Genomic DNA, 23,924 nt, shown 5'->3' on the forward strand with positions numbered 1-23,924 from the left:
CTAGATGCATTTGGATAGATGACTCTCTTTTTATCTATACTCTATACTGTACCGCTTGTTTGGGGAAGTTTTTGAGGGAAGTAGAGAGGGGAGGCAGATGCAGATGTTGGGGAGGGCTCTGCCCTATCCTTTCGTTACTTGAAGTATGTCTACAGCCCACCAGACTGGTGGCTACTTCCCATACTCAGTCCATGCTTTCCACCTCTGAGTTGTTCCCTCCAACAGGATTATATGTCCCCTCAAGGGTGTACCTCCAACCTGTGTGGCAAGGTTCAGGTCGATCACCACATCTCTCATTCTAGGGCTCCAATTCTAATTGCCCTTGTGTTCTATTTGTCTAAAGATTCACTTTAGCAAACTTTAGTAATTCTGAGTTACTTTTTAGGTACATTTTTCTTTTTCTTTCTTTCTTTTTTTTTTTTTTGAGACAGAGTCTCACTCTGTCGCCTTGGCTGGAGTGCAGTGGGGCGATCTCGGCTCACTGCAACTCCTGCCTCCTGGGCTCCAGTGATCCTCCCACCTCAGCTCCAGCTCCCTGAGTAGGTGGGATTACAGGCATGTGCCACCATGCCTGGCTAATTTTTGTATTTTTAGTAGAGATGGGGTTTTGCTGTGTTGGCCAGGCTGGTCTCAAACTCCTGGCCTCAAGTGATCCGCCCGCCTTGGCCTACCAAAGTGCTGGGATTACAGGCATGAGCCACTGCACTTGGCCCTTTTAGGTACATTTTTCACAACCGTTAGAGACTGTTATGTCACACTTACTTTTACTATACAGAAGGTGAAATATAATTAATTAATCAAAGCTTCCCAGATACTAAGACTTATTTACCCACAAGTTAACAATGTCATCTTTTCCTAGTACAGCTGCAATGGTCACGTAAAATAAGATGATTTGGCACAAAGCACACGCCAGCTTTAAAAAATATATATATGCCCTGAGTATGGACATTTTCCAAAACCTTATCTCAAGTTACTCCTACCAAGCATTCAACCAGACACATGACAAAGGAATGTAGAGCAACAATTTCCTGAGATGTGGCACCTTAAGCTTGTGATTATGTGTTTAGATATTTACATTGAGAGCTGAACAATAAGCCAAGAAACCCAAATCTGATTTGACCCAGAAAGGAACATATACTTTACACTCTGTAGAATGACCAGTGCCATCTATTTGAGTTCCTACATTTAAGTAACATTAGGGAACAAGGTGTGGTTTGTCAAACTTCATCCACACTCCAGCAAAAATAAGGATCCGTGTCTCTAAAAATATGTTTTTAAATTGCCAAACTCAACAAATTATCAAATTCAAAAAATTTAAAGATGAATTAAAGTCTCAAAATATTTCCTTTCAATCTATTGAAGAGAAGAAAAGCTTTCTGAAGCTCTCGTCCATTGAAGGACTGACAATGTGTGTGTGTGTGTGTGTGTGTGTGTATGTAATGAAGACAGGCAGAACAGAAATTATATAACAACCTGAGAAAATTAACATCTAGAGAGTACCACAGGGTATATATTCATGTATCCATTCATTCCACATGCATTTACTGCAATGGCTATAGAAGTATGACACAGTGGTTAAGAACGAGGCTCCCAAGATTTGACTGCATGGATTCAAATCCAAGCCCCACCATCTACTGTCTGTGTGACCTTTCTTACTCGCCATGTGCCCCAACTGTAAATCAGGGATAACAATCATACTTATTTTATAGGGTTGTTTTGAGGATTAAATCTATTAAAACATTTGAAACACTTAGAACAATGCTCAGCACATGGTCAGCACGTTGGTTTATCATGCTGGCCTTTATCTTTACTTATCCAAAATCTCATAGCTACATGGGGACAGAGAATAGAAGCTAGGTTTTCAGTGGGCCAATGGGGAATTGGGGAGCCCTGAATAAAAGCAGTATTTTTGGAAATAAACAAACATGACTGGCATAAACAGTTATACTTTTGGGTATTCGTCCATCTGTTCATCCGTCCAACCTGTCCCTCCCTCCCTTTCCTTGACAAATATTTCATGAACACCATTGTTAAAAGAAAAACTTTAGACAAATTAAATGTAACAAAGTTTATCTGAGCAAGAAAGAGTTCACAGATTGGGCAACCCCCTGAACCAGAACAGGTTCAAGGAGACTCTGCCACTGCCATGTGGTCAGGGAAGATTTACGGACAGAAAAAGGAAAGCGACTTACAGAAAACAGAAGTGAGGTACAGAAATGGCTGAATTGGTTACAGCTCAGTGTTTTTCTCACTTGAACATAGTTTGAACAGCTGGCTGTCTTGATTGGCTGATTGGTAGGAGAGTAATAGGCATAAGGTGGTCTGTTTATGCATCCAGTTAGGTTACAGTTTACCATGTACAGAGAAACTTTCAGGGCAAGCTTAAAATATGTAAGGAGGCAGTTTTAGGCTAAATTTAACAATGCTCCCCTCAAAATTGAAAGGTGAACCAAAACTGTAGGCATTGATTTCACTCTGCCACTACCATAAAGGCACTTATTTGGTCTTAAGTCTTACTGGGAAATTACTGGGAAATAGCAGAACAGTGAGCTTTGTAAGATGGTTTTTTTAGGTTATTTTTTTGAAAGAGAGTAGAGGGGACCTCACTGTGTTGGAATCTCTTGTTTTTTGGAGAGGAGAAAGAAAATTCAGGTCTGTTTTAGGACTTACCTGTTTGGGATTTTTTTAATTTTTATTTTAGTTTGATTATGTCACATTTAGCATAAGTGACACTATTTTGGTTTGGTCTGGTCTGCTGGGGTCTATTGTATGAACTCAGTCCAAAATAATGGCATCTCCTAATTTTGTTTAACAGTTTCTTCCTTTTGGCCATGATGTTACTTAGGTGAGTATGACCATTAGGCTTTTAATGCCATTCTCAGTTACCATTATTTTAGGGTTTTGGTCTCAGTACATCATTTATTGGTTATGATGTCTTTATGAGAACACTCTTTTTTGAGTTTTTGTCATCTCAATTAAAGAGAGACCATTTGACATTTTACAAATGGCTGTATGTAACCATTGAAAACTTTTGAGGGAACATAGTGTGCCAGAGAGACTGGAGATCAAGAGGATCAAATCAAGAGTTTGGAGTATGCTCCTTAGTCAGCATCTCCATGAACCAAACCAACTAAAATGAAATAGATCAAAGAATGAGCCAGACAAGGAGTCTACTTGTTTTAATCAAGCAGTCTGTTTATTAATATTCTACAACCAAATCTCTGTAATATTCAATGCATTTACTTGCATGTAACAAATAGTGTCAGTAATGGTACAGACTTTTTCTGTTTATCCAGTAGGCAATCTACAGTAATTTCATTATCCAGCACAACCTTAGCAAGAGAATTTAAAGATGTCTGTTGTGTAATCAGTCTTTGTAGTACAATCTGTTATAAAGCCTATTATGAGGGACAAATTTTAATCATTGTCTCCTTTAAATTACAGGAAAAGGGGCCTAAGAATTATGTCTAGAAGAGTTTAAAGAAACTCCATGTTTAAACTTCACTAGAAGAGTGAAGGCCCCCTGGCAATGTTGTTTTAAACCCATGATGTAGGTTAAAAGGAATGAACCAATGTTCTGGTTCTGACTGATTATGGAAGAATAAAGACGCCATTAAATGTTTTTGCTCACATTGGTCCTGTATCTTTTCTACCCAGGCATAAGACTGTCAATATATAACGCTGGCGCAAAGTCCTCTACAAATAAAGTTATACCTCATGATGTACACAAATCTCCCTTTTTAGTTTTATTGTTTATAGAGGCATAAGCAAGGAAAAAATTAAGAGAGGTAAGAGTCTGATGATAGCAGAAAAGTCTTGATCTGTGATCTTGGGAAAGCTGTCCATGTCTAGGATGCCACCTGTTTTTGGGAGAAACTTTCTTGGTTAGCTTTATCTTAAGGTTTCAAATGGGTGTATAGTTCAAAGAGTCTGGAGGGCCCTTTTCAGTTGTGAGATTATGAACCTAAGCTTTGAGGTCCCAAAGTTTTGCTGTACTGTGGGTGGCAAGGGCAGTATTTTTTTTTTTTTTTTTTGAGATGGAGTTTTGCTCTGTCACCCAGGCTGGAGTGCAATGGCAGGATCTCAGCTCACCGCAACCTCCGTCTCCTGGGTTCAGGTGATTCTCCTGCCTCAGCCTCCCAATTAGCTGCGATTACAGGCACCCACTACCACAACCAATGGCTAATTTTTGTATTTTTAGTAGAGACAGGGTTTCACCATGTTGGCCAGGCTGGTCTCGAACTCCTGACCTCAGGTGATCCACCCGCCTTGGCCTCCCAAAATACTGGGATTACAGGTGTGAGCCACTGTGCTCAGCAAAGGGCAGTCTTTTTCTGATATCATTTTCAGAATATCCAATCTCTGGGTTTTAGACCATGAAGGTTTTGATTGTCCACAGTCACTGACCATGAAAAGCTGTTTTTTTTTTTTTTAAATCTAGCGAAAGTATACTTTGGCATGATGTATCAAAGCCTTGTAGCATTTAGTCATATCAGAGTTTCAGAGCAGAAGGTAAATGAGGTTTTGTTATTAGGGATATAGGCCCTCTACTGACTATTTTAGAAAGTCCAACTTATGTTTTCCCCTGGAAGTGGATCTGATTAGCCACTGTATCCACTGTAATACTTTTGAATAAGACAATCTAGTTGAATCAGTTACCTTTGCCTAATGCTATTGTATCTGAAATACCCTATTTAACTGTTTTACAACTTGTCCAGTGAAACAAGTGCTTTTTATTGCTAGAGATTTTTCTAGGAATGTCCCATAAGGGAAACACACTTTCTAATAATGTTTTAGCTACTATTATAGCCATCAGATTTTTGTATGAGAAAGCTTTCATATAACCAGAAAATATATATTAAAAATTACAGTTGAACGAAATTTCTCTATAAATGTTTAAATGGCCCATCAGGTAGCAGAAATGTACCTGAAGTTTTGATTGTCTTCCCAGGATTATGAGTTTGACCAACCAAATATTAGTCAACCATTTTAGCAATTTAGAATAGTCACCATACCAATAAATACTTTAAAAATGTAACCTGGATCAGTTTATCCCTCCTATAATGAGTTACGGCATACAGAACTTTTAACAATGAAAGCCTGAAGGACTTAGGAAGGACCAGGTGGCCATTTAGGCTCTCCATGAGTATATGCTTAATACTGAATTTAGATCCTCTCAAATACCAATTTTGTTTTTCAATTCAGATGTATAGCACTGTTTATTAGGTGGGCCATCATAGGTAATTTGAATTGGACCATAAGAGTTTATTTAAATTGTATACTTAAAGCATTTTAGTGCCAGCTGATTTAGCATGAAAATCTGGCAAAGTGTTTTCTTGGTACTCAATTAATTCTTGTCTTGCTTGGATTAGAAGTTTTATAACCCAGTCAGTCTCTTCATTAGAGTTTTTGGAATTCTTAATCCAAATAATGTGATCTTTAAGTTATCAGAAATCTGTATTCAAGAGTGCTTGTCAGGGTTCTTTTCATCCTTTCTAAGAACTTCCTTGAAGACACGCCATTCTAGGATTTTACTTGTTTATTAAGAGCTTTTAGAAACTAAGCAATTAACTATGGAAAAGTTAACTACAGTCATGGTTAAAGATGTAATTGACAAAAAAACTGTTTTTTTTTTCCTGTGGCCTATAATAATTTAATATAATAACCATAATTATGATGGATAACATACCAAGACACATCAGAATTTTAGGAATCTCATAATTTTGGAACATATATTAATAATGTATCCATAAAAACATAACTCAAAGGCTAAACATTACTTATTTGACAATGCTTCTCATAGTTTAACATGTCAAATAAGTCTATAAACTCTCTTTTGGATGCTGCAGAAGGCCTCTGCAGAGTCTCAAGTTAGTTGAGGCCAAAAAGACTTCATTTCCAACTTGAAATTTGATTTAAGGAAAGAAGCCTGTCAAATATGTCAAAGGTTTAAAACATTTAATTAAAATATGATCACAGGTTACTGCAGAATAATAGTAATTCATTTAGCCAAAATGGTAATTAAAAGGTTTTAAAAAGCATTTATTCCTTGAGGGAGAAGAGGCTCGTTTTTCAATCAAAAGATCCGAGAAAGACAACATGAGACAGAAGCTGTGTCAAGTTAAACTTAACACCATGCATGTGCCATGCATGTATACAGTGAAACAGAACAGTGAGTGAGAGACACAATCCCTACCTTCACCACTGAGTGGAATTCAGACAAGAAGAAGGCAATAATGTAGCTGTGGGAGGAGAAGCACAAGGTATGTGGGAGGCAGCCAAGAGTGGCACCCACACCTGGGGTTAGATACTGTACCCCTGTCATGATCCAAATGCCCAAGGGCATTGGTCACTATTAACTTCAGCGGCTGTGTAACACAGATGTGCTTGAAAACTATCTGTGGCTACGTGAGATCTGAAAAACATCTTTATAACCAAACTAGTTAAGTTAGAAGCTGTTTTTCCTGAAAGGAATACAATTGATGTCCTCACAGTCTCAGCTTCTGAAGTCAATTACACCACTATTAACAACAGTTTTTAAGAGCAATTACTGCTTTACCGGATCTAGTATTACTTTTTTCCCACTTTCTTTCTCCTCCAAAATAGGCAAAGAGATTGTCTTTTTCATCTAAATCTTCTCTTTTATTTTTGCATCCATTAGCTTAGCTGATTTTCCACTAGAAATGATATTTTCAAAATCGAAAGAAATAGTGAGATCTAAAGACTGAGTGTGTCAAGGGCAATGAATCACAGCCCTACACCTTCAGTAACCCCAATGGCAGTTTCAAGGCTCTAAGAAAATGTCTTTAAGATCTGTCTTTCTATTCATTTCACTTGACTATCAGTTTCATAGAATGATCAACTCTACTCATAAACAAAAAACAAAACACTTCTCCAGGAAGAAAATACTGTATGGGTGTTTAAAATAAATTCCACCTTCTCTGGAAGGGTAATGCATTTATCTTAAATAACACTATTATTTAATCCCTGAAGCTCAATTTCGAGCACTCATTTTCATTTAATTCAACTGGCTACAAGTCCTGACCTAAGCCTGATCATTTCTAGTCTCTACTGACTTGTAAGTTCCAGAGGAAATGAATGTTAAGCTATTTATAGGACAACTTTAATTAAAAATATTTGTGACCCAGGGAATGGTTGGGACATATTAATACCGTCTGCTGTACACCAGAGGCCCCAGCCATCATGTGAAATTGGCCTTCGAGGGCAGCAGTTAAAAATGGGCAGCATGCAGCCATGGGCTCCTCTCCAAGACTTAAAGCATTTTCAGTGGGGTGGAAATAAAATGGGCCTTGGAAGAAAGATAAAACACAGTCAACATCCCCACTTTTTATATGCTCTAATTACCCAATATAGCACACTTTTTACCTCAAGGAAGGAAAAGTGAAAAATAGATGTCCTGAAAAAGGACCCTTGACTATAATTTACTGTCTTGAGCCAAATCGTGTGTTTGGAAAACTTTATAGTTCAGGTTCCAGTAACTCAAATGACAAATGGACATTGGCTTAATGCAGAAATTCTCAACCTTCTTAATTTTAGAATGCCTTTGAACTCTAAAAGTTACTGAGAATTCCAAAGAACTTTCCATTTATGTAGACTATATATATCAATATTTACTACATTGGAAAAGAAGCTGAGAAACTTTAAAAATATGTGCTAGTTTACTTAATCATAAACTTAAACACAAATATATTTATATAAAAATAATTATTTTCAAAGCAAAAAAATAGCGAGAATAGTGGCATTAGTTTATATTTTTGTAAATCTCTTTATGTCTGACTTAAGACAGCTGGATTCTTATACCTGCTTCTGTTGGTTCAATCTGTTTTATGTACATATATTTGGTTGGAATATATAAAGAAAATCTGGCCTCACACGCACATTTAGTTGACAAAAGAGAGAGTATTTTAATAGCATTTTCATAATTGTGGATATATCATGTGGCTGCTAGAAAACTACTGTATACTCATGAGATAATGACAGGGAAAAGGCAAATTACTTCTTAGTACTATTAGGAAAAGTGCATAAACCTTCATGGACCCTGGGGGTCTGCAGTCAACAATTAGCAAACAGATTAACAGATGGCCTGTAACAATGTGTATCTACTGTATAGGGGTGTAGAGTGTGGTATTCCAAAGCAGTAAAGGACCAATAGAAAAAAAAATGGTTCCAGTGCCCTGACATCGGGGTCACTATGTGTCTGAGCTGATTTTCTAGAAGTGCTTTCACTCTAATCAATAATTTAAAGCCACAGAGTCTTAAAGTATATTCCTATTAGCCAAATGGCTTTATTAGTAAATAGTAATACATTGTAATATTGTAATAGTAATTACAGTAGTAATATTGTAATAGTAATTACAAACCTGGGAGATTAAGGACTAACAGATCTTTAAACTCATGTCAACGACTTCTCCAAGAAACTATTCAAGACACAGCAGCCCAAAAGATAAAGAGACACCTGTTTTCTCACCCTCTTCTTTGCTTTTGTTTTCCTTACGAGACAGTTCCTCCACCCATGTCATCAGTATGAACATTTATGAGAAACATGCTCTCAATATTTGATGTTTAATTCTCTTTCATATCCAACTAAAATGAATCAATTAATCTGGCATTCTTCCCCACCAAGGAAATACAAGGTGTTTTCTAATCCTAGATTTTCTCATCTACCAGCAGGGTGATCAACACTACTCTGACAATTTACACAAACTAGAAGTGACCACTTCTTTAAAGACGGAATGCCAAGAACAGTACAATAAATGCTAAAGAGAAAGAGTGATAAGAGTGAGCAACTACAGATAATGCAGTCATGGAACCAGAAAAAGAGGTGAAAACCACATTTGCATATAATTGCAGCTTCCTGATACTTTAGACTTTTCTCATGCCATTTTGCCTTCATTCTCTATACTTCCAGGTACATGACTTTCTCTCTGCTTGAGAAATAGAAATAAAATCCTAAGTCCCCCACCTGACTCAACACACCCACTCCTGGCCAAGGAGACCCCAGGGAAACCTTAAAAACTCCATTCCCAGGCATCATTAGAGAGGTAAGGTCGCTCAAGCATTATACCCACTCCTTTGCTAACCACCATTAGACTCTCTTTCCTAAGCGTTGAATAGAAACTAGCACTTTTGAAAGACTTGCTCCACTGCTGATTTCAACCAACCACCTCATTCTGCAGCAGAGCTCCCTTCCCTTTTTATGGTCTCAACGCAACTGACCAGCATTTCTTCCTGGAAAGAAACCATGGACTGTGGACTGCTTCTAGCTGGTCCATGGAGACTGTGCATAGGGTGCCTCTGCATTTAAACATTGTGTCTCCACCTCAAAGTGCACATGGGATGTATGTAACATGCATGTTTGCTTACTACGCATGTGAAACCCCTTCATAAATATTCACAGTTCCTCCTATAATCTGTTGAACATGTATACTTAGCCAACCCGTTCAGCATAAATTGCTGTCTTGCCCTTCTTCCTTCAAAGCACCTGCTTTTGCTTTCTGCGGGAGGCTATGCTTCCCAGCCTACAAGGTGGCCAGCCTGCAGGCTACAACCCATTGTAAGAAATAAAGCTCTCCTTTCCAAATTTATAGATCTCATGATTTTAAGTCGACATATTAGAAGTAAGCTCAATACATATTAGAAGTAAGCTCACCTCAGAGCCCTTAGAGGGTCTATTCCTTCTGACTAGAAAGCTTTTCCTTTCACTTTTACCCAGTTTATATCTATCAGTCCTTTAGATATCAGATTAAAGGTAATCCTTTGGTAACCATCCCCACTCCCCATATATTCCTTTCCCACATTAGGTTAGGTCCCCTTAACATGCTCACTGGTGCTTTCCCTTTGCACAGTTGTTACACTTGTGTTAGACATTGGGGAGGGAGCTATAAATCTTTGCCTAGGGGTAGCCTTCCCTTCTATACTACACTCCATGGGGGTAACCACATACATAACTTGCCGCTTCAACACTCTGGTGCTTGGTGGCATCTAGGTGCTCAATAAATATGTGCTCAATAATTAAATCAATAAATTCTTAAGTTATGGTCTTCGTCCAAGTTGACTTAGCCCCACACAGTGTGGCTGAATGTACCCCAAATATAGCATTTGTAGGAGAGAACCTGATCCAGGACTTTTTATTTGACCCAGAGTTCCAATTTATGTTTTATTGTTCCAATTTTCTTTTCGCTCTTGTATTGGGTAAAGTCATATTTCAAAGTACATGAAGGAAAAATATTTTATTTTAAGTGTTATCATTTTAATTAATTGAGTTTTTCAATAGGCTATAAACGTGGGGCTAGTAATAATTTACAGTGGCCAGAGTCATAAACAATGTTAATTTTATTTCCTTTACTGCTACTGTAATGCAAAGCTATATAATCTATGCAAGAGTAGGATGGTTAAAAATGATTGTGGGCTTATAAATGTTTACTATCCTATCTGTGAAGCTGGAGTCCAGCCAGTTCTAAATGCTAATGGAGAACAAAGAGTACAGCAAGTCAGAGACCACCCTGACTTCAAAGCTAAGAGTTTATCTTCTGTTCTCAGTTTTCTTGACTTCTTTGATGCAGTAGGCACAGAGTGGTATCAACTTTCTTCTGGACATTTTTATGTGGCTAGCTTCTATGACAACTCATCCTTCTGGGTTTCTTTTATCACTTCTTCCTTTTCACTCCATTCTATGCCTAACCTCGTTAACTATGGCCCATGATCACAGTCTATTCATGGGGTCCCAGTGTCATCTAACGCAAGAGTGGCAGGTGAGGAGCTTAGAGACCGGGTTTTAGTCCAGGTCCTGCTGCAAGTTAGTGAATCACCATGAGCAGCCACTTAATTCTGTGTACCATATATTTTTATGTAAAATGAGAAGGTTAAAAAAATTCTTCAGGGCTTCTTCCTACATTATTCTTCATTTTCTCCTCGAGGAAATTATCTGCTTACAATATGATTTCATTTTTTTAAAGTCCTAGATCTACTTTTCTAGCCCTGATCTCCTTCACTCTCATTGGTCCATATGCCATTTTCATTTAAATGTTCAACTAACATTCAAAACTTAAAGGTTGTACGCTGCTGGTGGCAGAGTAAATTGGAACTGCCCTTTAGGAAAGCAATTTGGTAACATGTCTCAAGACTCATGAAATATATTCTTTGATATAGAAATTATTCTGGAATTTATCATTAGGAAATGATTCAAAATATTGTTTTAAAAAAGCCCTAAGAAGAAAAAGTTCAATGCCACAAAAGAAAATAAAAAGGAATCCAAATGTCCCAGCATTTGAAATATTATTTGCCGTATATTACAGCGAATCATTTTGATAAATCAGTAAGCAGCCATTTAAGTGGTATTTATGAAGGTCATTTAGCACCATGAAAAAACATATAATAGTATGTATAATTTAATGGCAAGTGAAAAGAACAGGTTACAAACAGTGTATAAAAGTATGGAAACACATAAATATATGTAAAAGACATGCATAGTATTAAAGAATGATAATATTTGTTGTCTCCAGGTATTATATTATGAATAAAGGATGTATATGTTATTTTCTCTGAGTTTTCACAGTTTCCTTTATATATTTATATTACTTGTTTAACTGGAAACAATGTTGACACTCATCTTACTTCTTTCCTAAAATCTTGCTTCTGTCTGGCTTATCCATGCCTATCAGTGGCCATAAATCTCAGTTTCTTAGGTGTTCTGACCTGGAGTTCTTAATTTTCTATTTTTCTTTTCCTTTCAACCTTTACATGCTGACAGTCCCTATGTACCATGGACATCTTTCTTTTTCCACGATATTCTATCCATTCCCTCACTTTCTTCTGCAAACAAGGCTCTCAACTACTCACACCAGAATGCAAATAAAAGCCTTTTCCAAAACACATCGTGTGTTTTCCACAAGATTTTCTTCCTCACATGTTTTAGAATGGTCTCCTCAGATATTTACTGTTACTTCCTATTATCTATCAATGTAAAACTTGGGCTCCATTATGGCCTTAATATGTTCTACCATATAATGTCTTTTCAACTCATTAATCTATTTTTCAAATTTGTCAAATCCCCTACTTTGCGCAAACAGATTAAATTTCTCCCTTCAGGTTACAACAGAGTAAGGAACACAATATTAGTTTCTGACAAATCCTACATTCATGGTTTTATTGGCACTGAGGCTGGGAAATGATATCAACAGACAGCAGCATGCTTATAATAAGAGCAAGGTATACCAAATAAACCTAGTTTCCTTTTTTGATATTATAGATTCACAGCCTTACATCAGGGGAAGGATTTTGGCAGGTGTCTGAAAATGTGTCTCGAAACATCTCTGTAGACAAGACTGAGAGAGGTGAGCTAGAGGATAATATAATTCAACAAATTAATGAATGCTTGAATAAGTTTACCCAAGGAGTCTGGCATAAGATAAAGGTCAACCTGGAAAGAAGGTTCTACAGATATGCTGCAGGGCTTCCTAACTAATACTGATCTTCATAACATTTTTTAAAATCAAAGACATAAACTAGTTATTTAACTAAAACTATTATCAAGTTTGCCAACTGAAAGAGCTGGAAACGGTAGTCAATACACTGTACGGCAGGAAAATAAAAAGTCCTAGAAAATCAGAAATGTCAGGCTAATATAAATACAGAATATGTCAGGCTGATGTAAATACAGAATGAATCCTTTCATCCAGCTTCTGAAAAACTGCCTGCAAAATGGCTGATTTCAGCTGAGTGTAGGAAAGAGCTTTTTGGCATGACACTGACCCACAACCACAGTCTGTGGGGGCTGTGCACATGGACAGATGGTGGCAATGGAGGACAAGTCGCTTGACTAAGGGGATAGCTTCAATGTGTGTTACACGTTGACCAAGGTTTGTCAATACTGATTTCACACACTCTTGGGTGTCTGAAATGCCAGGATGCTATTAAATAAAGTTGTGCAACCAAGAAATGAATTCATTTGCTACCAAAAAATGTTAAGCTAGGTGGGGTTTTCTCTAACAGTTTGTGTCTTGCTTGCACATCTGATGCACTCTTTTATGACTAAATAGTTCAAAACATGAAGATAGGATGTTGAAAGTCAGAGAGGGGAAGGCAGTCCTGAGTTACGCTCAACAGCTGCTTCATTGTTTTCATGCTCAAATCAATTGCCCAAAGGGGCAGAAGAAAGAACTTTTCAATCTTTCAGTTACATTCTTAGATCTCATAGCATTTTACATTCACATCTAGAACAGGAACGTGCTAAAAGAGGGGACCTTTGTATGTAAGAAAAGATAATGATCCTAGTCATCATTTGTTTTTCTTAACAATTGTTCACAACTTCAACTACGTAAAATGCAATTACTTGGTAGCAATTTGCCATTGCAGTTCACAAAACACTAAATTTATCAAGTAATCGGTTTTAAATAAGCCATCTGACACTTCTTACACACAACTAAGGAAAAAGTATATATGTTATCCTGTTTAAACTTCCGTCTGCTACCAAATTTGTTAATAGTAAGGCTGAATGCAAAGATACTACAGAAGGAACTAAAATAAAGTTCAACATCATTAAAATCTTGATCATTTTTAAAATGAGCTTAGATGAATAAAACACATACCTGTTCTCATAGAGTCAAATATTCTAATGGTGGCAGAAAGTCCATAAACAAATAAATGTGTCTTAGATGGTGATAAATACTATAGGGAAAGTAAGCAGGACATGGTGGTAGAGAACATGATGGGCAGCGGAAGGTTCCTGTTTACAAAGGGTTATCTCAGAAGACCTCTCTGATATAGTAACATTTGGTCAGAAACCAGCATGATATGAAGTATCTTGGAAACTCTAAGATATCTATCTGGGAGAGAAGTGCTGCAGGAACAGTTGGTGCAAAGGCTGTGAGAGAGAAGCACACTTGGCACATCTGAGTAACTGCAAAACAACCAGCCAGTCAGAGGCAGGGGAGGGGCTCATGAAAAGGAAGGGTCCCGGGTTAGGTGAGACAAAGCAACACTGATGAAGCCAGCCTCTGTGTCTGTTTCAACACAAGCCAAGGGCAGCTGAGGACTGCCAGTGTATAGCACAGACACATCCATGACCATTTTAGCTCACACATTATACTAAAGCATGCATTAAAATCATCCATCACACAGAGGTTTTTAATCGAAAGCCCGCCTATCCTACAGGGAGAAAGGGCAAAACAACTAGGTTTATATTCTCTGTCACTTAAATATTCATAGAATGTCCTAATTTTGCTTCTTGCTGGAGCCTCCAAAAATTTTTGATGCAAATTGCTCCCTACAAATCTGACATACAGTATCAAATCACTTATTACCCTTAAGCCAACTGAATGCTGTCGGGCATGTTGCAGAGATGTTGAGTTTGAGTTTTAAAGATAATCTGGCAATTTTATGGTAGCAGAATCTACTGTCTATCAAGGGCACTATGTGTGTCAACAAAACTATATCATCAATTTAGAGAGAAGACAACTTATATCTGTTTCTCCATAGCAGGGGTCATGCATCTAAGACTCTGAAAACTGGTATCAAATCATTTAGACACGACTAAAAAGAAGAAGGGGATTGAAAACACATCTCTGTTTTATGCCATAAAAAATGTTCTCTTAGGAGCCTGTCTCACGAGCCTCCGTAATATTTTAACAGATGTTAAAACAGAATTTGTAGGATTATCAAATGGCTCCATATTGAGTTCAGCGATCTTAGACCACTAGCAATTCCTCAGAAAAATATTACAAGTCAGTGGTAATAAAAACATCAAATATCATGTATTGTTCTTGATAGATTCTGTACCAAAGTGAGAGAGAATATATCAATGGCCAATAATGGACCATCTTTGTCTAAAAGCACCCTGCACTACACAGAGAATATTGGAGTGAGAAAATTAGGCTTGTAATTTCTGTCCAAAAGAAACTGACATAGACATTGGTTGTCCACTACGGGTTTACAAATTAAATCATTAGTACAAAAATCTGTGTAACATTAATTTATACATGTAACAATAACATTGAAAAAAACTACTATGTGAAACAATTACCTGCTCAGCCAATAACGAAGCTAAGCTTGAATATGCATCTGCAAACTCTGGACCATACTTGATGGAATCCTTCAGTAAGGTGATAGCTTCTTCCTTTTTCTCCTGGGACCTATAGATAATAACGAAGGGGTGGGGGAGAACATCTTTTAATAACACTTTGTTTCAATCCTCTGATTAGACTCTAAAAATGTCATTTCTTTTAGCAAAGGTTAGCTGATTCACCCTGGATTTTATTGCAAATGAATTAAACTACATTGTCTCAAGGTGCTAATAGTTTCTTTCTGTCTCTGAATTCTCCATGGAAAGAGATGTAAAGATGTAAATTACGCTTCAGGTTATCCACTTTTTTCTACTTTCTGTTTCCTGCTGTGCACTCTTCGAGAGTTATATTCAATATTTTGCAGGTTTGTTAATGAGAAACTTTGATCTTCAGAGGAACAATTTGGGGGATATTGTCTAGGTGGCATGAGAGCCAATTTACAATGATGTGAAGATATGTGGGTCCCTGTAGTACTGGTCACACCACTGCAGGCTGAGCTCCTAGGGTGGCTGTACCTTCCAGGAACAAACCAGGCCAAACTGCCAATGTTAATCTTTGGTTTTATATTTAAGAGAGAAAATATTCCATAAATAATTTATGAAATTAGAGACTACTGTGACCACTGGCTGGTAAAGAATAATGAGACATTTTATCATTATATTTTTACTGAAAATTGAGGCTAATTCTGTCTTCTTCATTTGGTTCTTCCCCCAGTGATGACACTTCCTTTTAAAGAGGACTCAAGGCCCAAAAGTCATTACCATTTTCTTGGGTAAAAGTTCTCTTTCCTGTTAAATCCAATGAGGAGACATTGGGTCATTATGCTGATATCAATGTCTTTGGGGCCAAAAATGTACAGTATTGGAAGTGATCAAGTTTGCTATTAATACAATTCCACAGACACTAGTCTCTCGTTAAGTGCTAGACATTGTGATTGTGCAATGAAAAAGAGAATCCTTTGCACTATAGCAAGGACACAGCCTAAAAGTCCCCTCCTCTTTAACAGTTACCAATATAGAGTTGCGTGCTTATGTTTTTACTATGCATTGATTTAGCAATGACTGTGTGCCATATACCCTCATATCTTTTCACATAACATTATTAATGTATTTCTCACAACAATCACATATGGTAGATGTTATTGTTCTATTATTATACTCATTTTTCTAATGAGAAATTTTCAATTCAGGGAAGTCAAGTGACTCATCCATGTTTATATAAACAGTCTTCTGAGTGCTCTTCCATCATACCATATCTGCTGATTCTAGCTTCTTAGGAATCCACCCCTAATGACCTTTCTGCCCAAAGTGTGATTCATAGACCAGTTTCAACAACATCACCTGGGAGCCTGTGAGAAATGCAGAATATCTCAGGCCCCATCCAGACCTACTGAATCTGATCCTACAGTTTCAAAAGATTCCCAGGTGATCTGTATGCATGCTGCGATTTCAGCAGAACTGTCCCATGAGGTATCAAAGGCAGGTGACAGTAGCTCCTGATACAATCCCCTCCATCCCCCATGCCCCGCCCCTACAGCTCCAGTTTCTGAGGATGAAGTTACATAGAGGGAAAACTAATATTCACTCCATAAGTTCGAGTTCTTAAGTGTTAGAAGCAGCTTGTTACATAAGGCAATTTCAACTATCATAGACCTTGGGGAAAAAAACCGCCATGCTTCCAATATAGACCTTGGATTTAACAGTTCAATGAAGCAAATATTTATCATTATCGATTATATGTCAAGCACTTAGCTGTTTCTCAGGAGAGGCAGTGGTCCGTACTATTCTCTTCTTATCAGGGTCTATCTAACTCCTAATGGGCTCTTGTTCATGCAAAGTCCCGTCCTTGAGAACAGGTATAACACCTGTGTCCTTAAGTGGATTGTCCTTGGGATGGCTTTCAAGTTGCATGGTTATAATTAATTTGCATTACAGCTCTCTTACTGCTTTATTATCGATTCACTCATTTCATGGACACTTAAAGAATACCCGCAAGACTCCATGACTTCCATACACACACTACGTTTACATACACTCAAGTTTCTATTCTATAATATACCTTCATGTAATTCTTCCATTGGCACATGTTTTTTAAATGAAATGTATTTTTGTATCCCACTAATTTGGCTATTATCTTATGGTCAGCAGAGCTCTTCCTCCAAAAATGCATAAATCTTCAGTAACATCAATTTGGAAATCCTCTCAAAGTCCAAAGGAAGGTATGGACTTTGAAAATTAAGTCCCTTGGGACATAATTTAGCTTAGATATTCTTCAAATCAGCAGAGAAAAAAAAACCATCACATCTTCATAGCAATGATTTAATGGTTTTCTTTTGTTATGACTCACATCAGTTAGAAACTCAGACCTTTTACATACGAGCTTAGCAAGATGACCATTCAGTATAGTCTATGAACCTAAATGCTTGAGGTTGTCCATGAACATTCATGTGACACAATGGAAAGATTGTCATCAAAGTTATTTACCAAGAACCCAGATTCTTGATAAAAAAATCATCTCTAAAAATCCTCTGAGAGACTAACAGACTTTAAGAAAAACACCTCATCATGTAATTAATTTAGTATATGAGTATTACAAGATGCAAAGACTCTGGCAGAGAGGACATTTCTCTTTTACTGTGTACTCCTGGATGATTCTCCTTTTGCTTGGGAGCCGCTGAGTGTCATTAAGCACCAACGGGTAAGGCTAACAGACATCACATGCCACCTTGAGAGAGATTTTTAAATTCTTTTTAAAGAAAGCCCAATAAGTTGATAAGCGGTGATTTGTTACTGTTTCTAAAAGGGAGAGGAATGAAGAGAATATTTCTTCTAGTCTCTCTTGCTCACCCCTTGGTGGGAGCTTATGGAATAGGTGTGGCTTTGACACAATAACTTAGAGAAGATAATTCATCTAAATAAAACCTCCCTTGGTTATATAGTAATATGATTACTATGTGAGATTGAAACTTCATTTCAAACTGTTTCTTATGTTAGTAGCATCCCTTTTTCATATCTGTATTATAGCACATGGTTCTCTGATAATTATCCCATATTAAAAACCAGTCCTACAATACTATCGGATTATTGCAGTCTTACTCAGCGCTTACTCAGTTCTGCTTGCTAATGCCTTGGTTCACACATCTGCTTTTAGTTCCCTCATTCTTCTCCTTTTATTACGTGCCGACAATGGGAAGAACTTTTTCTAGACCACTGCTTTCATATATAAAAATCTTTATTAATGTCCAACTACCTACAGATAGACTCTTAGGCTAAAACCCTCTACAATATGGTTCTGACTAGCATTCCAAACACACCCAGGTACCCGCTATTCCAGCGAAACTGGGTGGCCTTTGGCATCTATTCTGCAGAACCTAACAATGACCTACTCCATTGATTATCTTCACTGTACCTTACAAATCACTGGGTGTGCTTTAAAAAAGACTTTAGTGCTCTGAGGCTTGGCCTCTTAATAGGATTCCCTCCATATGAATATGACAATCACCCAGATTTGAGAATTATGGATAGACTCCAACCTCAATTTACAGTACTAGAGAATGAGATTCAGAGCGCTTTCGTGATTTGCTCTGCTCCCAAGCAAAAAGAAGGAACTAGCCCTAGGTCTTCCGCCTCTCAGACTGGTGTTCTTCCCACACCACTTCACAGATGGCTTTTCTCTCCTTCCTATTCAACTCTGGTTCCCAGAGACATCTTCCCTGACTTGCCCAGCTCAAAGCTCCTAAAAACACTTAACAAAACGAAGAACATATGTATACACGTGTATCACCTTTCTGATATTTCAGCTTTTTTTCTATCATCATAGGAAAAATATGGTAGGAAAATGCTACCTAGAAGTCCCATTCTGACCTCTATATTTTTCTCCTGTGAGATCCTAGTGAAGCACGTGTGGGGAACCTACTGCTGCCTCTTGCGAGGGGGGATCCAGGTCCATCTAACAGTGAATGTGCCGTGCAGACAAGTTTTTTAAGCTGCATATTTCACGATAGTTGTTTCCTAAACATTTACTCCCTGCCAAGGACCATGCTAAGTAATTTACTCTAATTCTCATTAAGCATTATCAATTTGGCATAATTATCTCCCTTTCAAAGATTTAGACAAAAATACCAACCACCACCACCCCAAATGAATAGAAAACTAAGGTTTAGAGAGCTCAAGTGATTTGTCCCCAGTCACACAGCTTCGATAACACCTGGACTCTAATTTAGAATTTCAAATCTAGACCGTTCCATTGAGGCCACACTTGGCATTTCTGTGTTCACTCGCTGAAATGTTATACAATTTGTCTGTGACCACTAGGTTTTAAGTTCCTTCACAGGTGGGACCTACATCTTACTAATGTTACTTTTTTTTTTTTTCCCAATTCCAGAAAAGTGACTTGCACAGAGTAGAAATCAATAATTGCTGCATTCGTTTAAAAAAAAATCACCATAGTTTTGGCCAGGCACCGTGGCTCACACCTGTAATCCCAGCATTTCAGAGGCTGAGGCAGGTGGATCATGAGGTCAGAGGAGTTCGAGACCAGCCTGGCCAAGATAGTGAAACCCTGTCTCTACTAAAAACACAAAAATTAGCCAGGCACGGTGGCGGGCACCTGTAGTACCAGCTACTCAGGAGGCTGAGGCAGGAGAATGGCATGAACCTGGGAGGCGGAGCTTGCAGTGAGCCGAGATAGCGCCACTGCACTCCAGCCTGGGCGACAGAGTGAGACTCCATCTCAAAAAAAATAAAAACAAACAAACAAACAAAAAGCCATAGTTTTACTCTTTATTTCTAGATCTTTGTAAATCTCCTTAAATGTTTTCCAATATTTGAATAAAATTTGACAAAAGGTGACAATATGATTCCCCCATGTTACATTTTGTTTCTACAGTTCTTTAAGTGTTATAGATGTGATCCTAAGGAAGACAGAAGCAGCCCAGGCCTAACTTAGAATCATAAGAAAATCACAGGCACAGCATCCACGTTTTGAAAATCTGTTCCTTACCAAGCACACTGCTAAGCCGCCTATCCATCTTACCACTATATGGTAGTTAAAAGCACAGACTTAAAAACTAGAAGGACTGGCGTCTCACTGTACATCTACCACTTACTAGCTGTGTTTCCTTAGGCAAATTATCTGACCCCCATGCATCTCAGGCACTTGGTAGGTACTGTCTATGTTTTGCCTTTTATTATTAACTCATTTAATGTTTCTAAAAATCACCCATTGATACCTATTGTTTTCTTAATTTTTAAAACCAAGGAGAATGCGCCATTTTTGATATAGTCTCTCCTAAATAATATCCTTCCACATTTCAAACTATTCATAAAAAGCTTGGGTTACACATCAGAGAAATTTTTCTTTGTGTCTGATACAATCGATTTTTGTTGTTGCTTTTTTTTTTTTTGAGACAGAGTCTTGCTCTGTCGCCCAGGCTGGAGTGCAGTGGCGCGATCTCAGCTCACTGCAACCTCCGCCTCCCAGTTTCACGCGATTCTCCTGCCTCAGTCTCCCGAGTAGCTGGGATTACAGGCACGCACCACCATGCCCAGGTAACTTTCGTATTTTTAGTAGAGACGGTGTTTCACCATGTTGGCCAGGATGATCTCAATCTCTTGACCTCGTGATCCACCCGCCTCGGCCTCCCAAAGTGCTGGGATTACAGGCATGAGCCACCTCGCCCAGCCCACAATAGATTTTTAATCTAATAATCATCATACCTAAATTCATAGCATTGTATTAATTTAGCCATTTAGACCGAATTGACAAGTCAATTTCAAAGGGGAAAAGTATTAAAATAACTTTTCTTCTCTGAACTGACCAAGTCCATGGGTCATTTCTCTGAGTTATATTGAAAGGCCTGAGTTAAGTAGCCCATAACTGGTGAAAAATAGATAAAATCGAACATCAGTACATATCCTGTCCAATCAGGCAAAGACACGCTTTGATTTTGGAGTCACAGAAAACTCTGAATCCCTTTAAGAACTCATGTGATACTAAAGACACTAAGAACAACAAGGACTCTCAGAGCTTCTGGCAGAGGGTTCAACTGACACTGATGGAACTCTTGGGGATCCCCGGATAGGTAAAAAGTGCGGGTAAGCGTAAAATTGCTCCAGAATTTGGCAATATTATTGCCCTGCAGCATCTGGAATTTCCTTAACTGCTAAACAGCGTCACCAGCTGACGACTGATAATAATCCTCCGTGATCTAAAATATTTTGTCTTTACTTCTCTCTTAGATCAACACTTCTGAAATTCTGGTGCGTAAAACTCTCCAGGTGTTTGGTAAAATGCAGAATGCCAGGACTGATAAGATTCAGCAGGTCTTGGTGGGGCCCAGGAATCATTAGGATTCTAAGCCTTTCAGGTGATTCTGCTTAGCATGGATCAATTGATCCTGCATAGGAGGCTAAATATAATAGGATGCTGAAAGCTAAAAAAAAGGATAAAGAAGACTTCCCTGGGACAATCTGACCAAAAGAGAAAGGAGGCACTGGCTGCTTAATTTGCCCCATGAAAGATACTCCTGGATACCCAGAAATATGGCAGGATGGGTTTGGGCAGAGTAGAACTCTGGGGGAATACTACAATGAGAAGAGGCAGTTTTCTCTCTCATAGGGGCTGTATTGTGAATATCCTTGATTGCATATCCAAGTCTTAGCTCCTGTGTTATCCATCATAACATAAATAAAAATCTCCTGATATTTTGCAGCAAAACTCAACTCTCTCATGTTTCCCCCGGGAGCTTCCAAAAGGCTAAAAAATTCCCGAGAATGTGTTCCTGGGACCAGTGACATCATCATTCATTTCATAAGAGAAACATTAAGTAGAAATTAGATCTTGTTCAGAATGTGCAAATTTTGCCATTAAACACTTGTAGTTTCACAGGGAATTTTCTCTTGGGTTACACAGCAGTGGGACTGTTTTTCCTGTGTGTTAAGTAAAAACATTTGCATCATCTCACTTTCACGGCTCCATGTCAGTGACAGATATTTAGCAAAAGCAAACAAGGTTTCGCCACATTTTTCTTTTAGTAATTAAGGACTGGGTAAGTTTGTCAATTTAGAGAACTTTTTGGATTCCTGTCTAAAGTCTCATGACATATTCATCTAAACTGAAAGCAGATGCTTGCTTTGAAAAAGTATTGACATTTGGGGAGAATGTAGGAAATGCCAGTAACAGAAATAAATGGATTTGGCGACCCTCTTGGTGGCAGTAAAATTTCCCATTAACCACAGTGTGAACTTGGAATGCTGGGCAGACCTCTTAATTACTATTCCTTTGTCAGGGTGTTTGTTGTTGTTGGATTCAAAGTTGATGTTCCCAACAAATGAAAAAGATCATGGCTTTTTTTTGGCATATTGACTTTACCAGCTCTTCTAAAAAACGGAATTGTGAAAGTCAAATTGTGAACATCTGCCTGAGATGATCTTTACAGAGCACACGTTTCTGTGGCTCTACTATCTTTCCTGTATAGAAAGGAAAGAAAATCAGATTATATTCTTTGTAGCTTCTTTTAGATTCAAGTTTACTGAGCACACCTGGGAAATGTAATGGAAATACAGCATCTAGTTTACTAGGGGTTCACCCTAATTTTTCTGCTTGACTTTCTGCAGAAGCCACATGGAACTGTCTGGAGGACACAGATTCATATTATGTGGTTATAAAGAATTAAAAAAAATATTTTTGCCAGGTGCAGTGGCTCATGCCTGTAATCCCAATACTTTGGGAGGCCAAGGCGGGCAGATCACCTGAGGTCAGGAGTTTGAGACCAGCCTGGCCAACATGGTGAAACCCCGTCTCTACTAAAGATACAAAAATTAGCTGGGCGTGGTGGTGGGCGCCTGTAATCCCAGCTACTCGGGAGGCTGAGGCATGAGAATCACTTGAATCCGGAGGCAGAGGTTGCAGTGAGCTGAGATCATGCCATCGCACTCCAGCCTGGGCAACAGGAGCGAAACTCCATCTCAAAAAAAAAAAAAAAAAAAGTCAATTTACAGTCAAACTCATTAGATAGAGTGGTGCAAAAGTGGCACTGGCCTAATAGTTAACATTCAGAGAATAGGCCACTTGCCTCCCTCCCACCCCCCATCCTACCCTTCTCCCACCTGGAAACTGAGAAATAGTAAGATGTAAAGCTTTGACCCTATCTAGTCACAGGGCAGCAGAAATGGAGATGCAGCTCACACACACACCTCACAATGGGGATGGCACAGTAGGTCCTGAGGAAATGTTAGTCCTGAGTTCCTCTCCTTTGTTTCTTTGGAACGACTCTTGGTGTCTATCATCATCCGGATGAGGTCACTGCTCTGCACCCAGGCAGCAGAACACCTGCCCCACTGTGCCTTCCTCTGCATCTGCAGGGCTGGTTCTGTGCATGCAGGTGGGCTGGGATAAACTAGTCCCAAGCCAGCTTCACTTCAAAGTGTGTGCAAATATATATGCTAAAGCCTTTCAAGATTAAGGGAAAGTATAAAAACAATGCTCCCAGGTAGGAACCTAAAAGGGAAGGCAGCTGAAAATAATTTAGTCAGGATTCATTTACCCCATAGCTAAAGGGATGCTTTGATGATGTAGTTTAATGCATGTTCCTGGGTTTAGGCTCAGGCTTGTAGTGGTCTAAATCTCAGCTCTGCCCTCACCAGTTGAATGATGTGTTAGATGCTTCATCTCTAGGAGCCCCACAGGCCAAAGAGAAATGTGCTTATTATTAAATAATCTCTACCTCTCTAGGTTCCTGTAAGGGTGGAATAAAAGAACATGAGTGGTGTGCTTAGCAGAGTGTCTGGCACATAGAAGGAGGCAATAAATGCTAGCTCCACTTGCTCCTCTCTCCTCTCCAGC

At 38.4% G+C, this 23,924-nt stretch overlaps 1 protein-coding gene across 5 annotated transcripts in view; it reads right to left on the reverse strand.

Annotated features, from left to right (window-relative positions):
• The window catches only part of TMTC1 (transmembrane O-mannosyltransferase targeting cadherins 1), a 285,567-nt gene that overhangs the window by 20,386 nt on the left and 241,257 nt on the right, over positions 1-23,924 (reverse strand). For all 5 annotated transcript variants that reach the window (XM_024256984.3, XM_009247587.4, XM_054527036.2 and 2 more), the window contains one exon: positions 15,041-15,149. In XM_024256984.3, the coding sequence (XP_024112752.1) occupies positions 15,041-15,149 (109 nt within the window). The remainder of the gene's footprint in view (positions 1-15,040; positions 15,150-23,924) is intronic.

Source organism: Pongo abelii, chromosome 10 (assembly GCF_028885655.2).
Source record: "Pongo abelii isolate AG06213 chromosome 10, NHGRI_mPonAbe1-v2.0_pri, whole genome shotgun sequence".
In the NCBI taxonomy this organism is placed as follows: Eukaryota; Metazoa; Chordata; class Mammalia; order Primates; family Hominidae; genus Pongo; species Pongo abelii.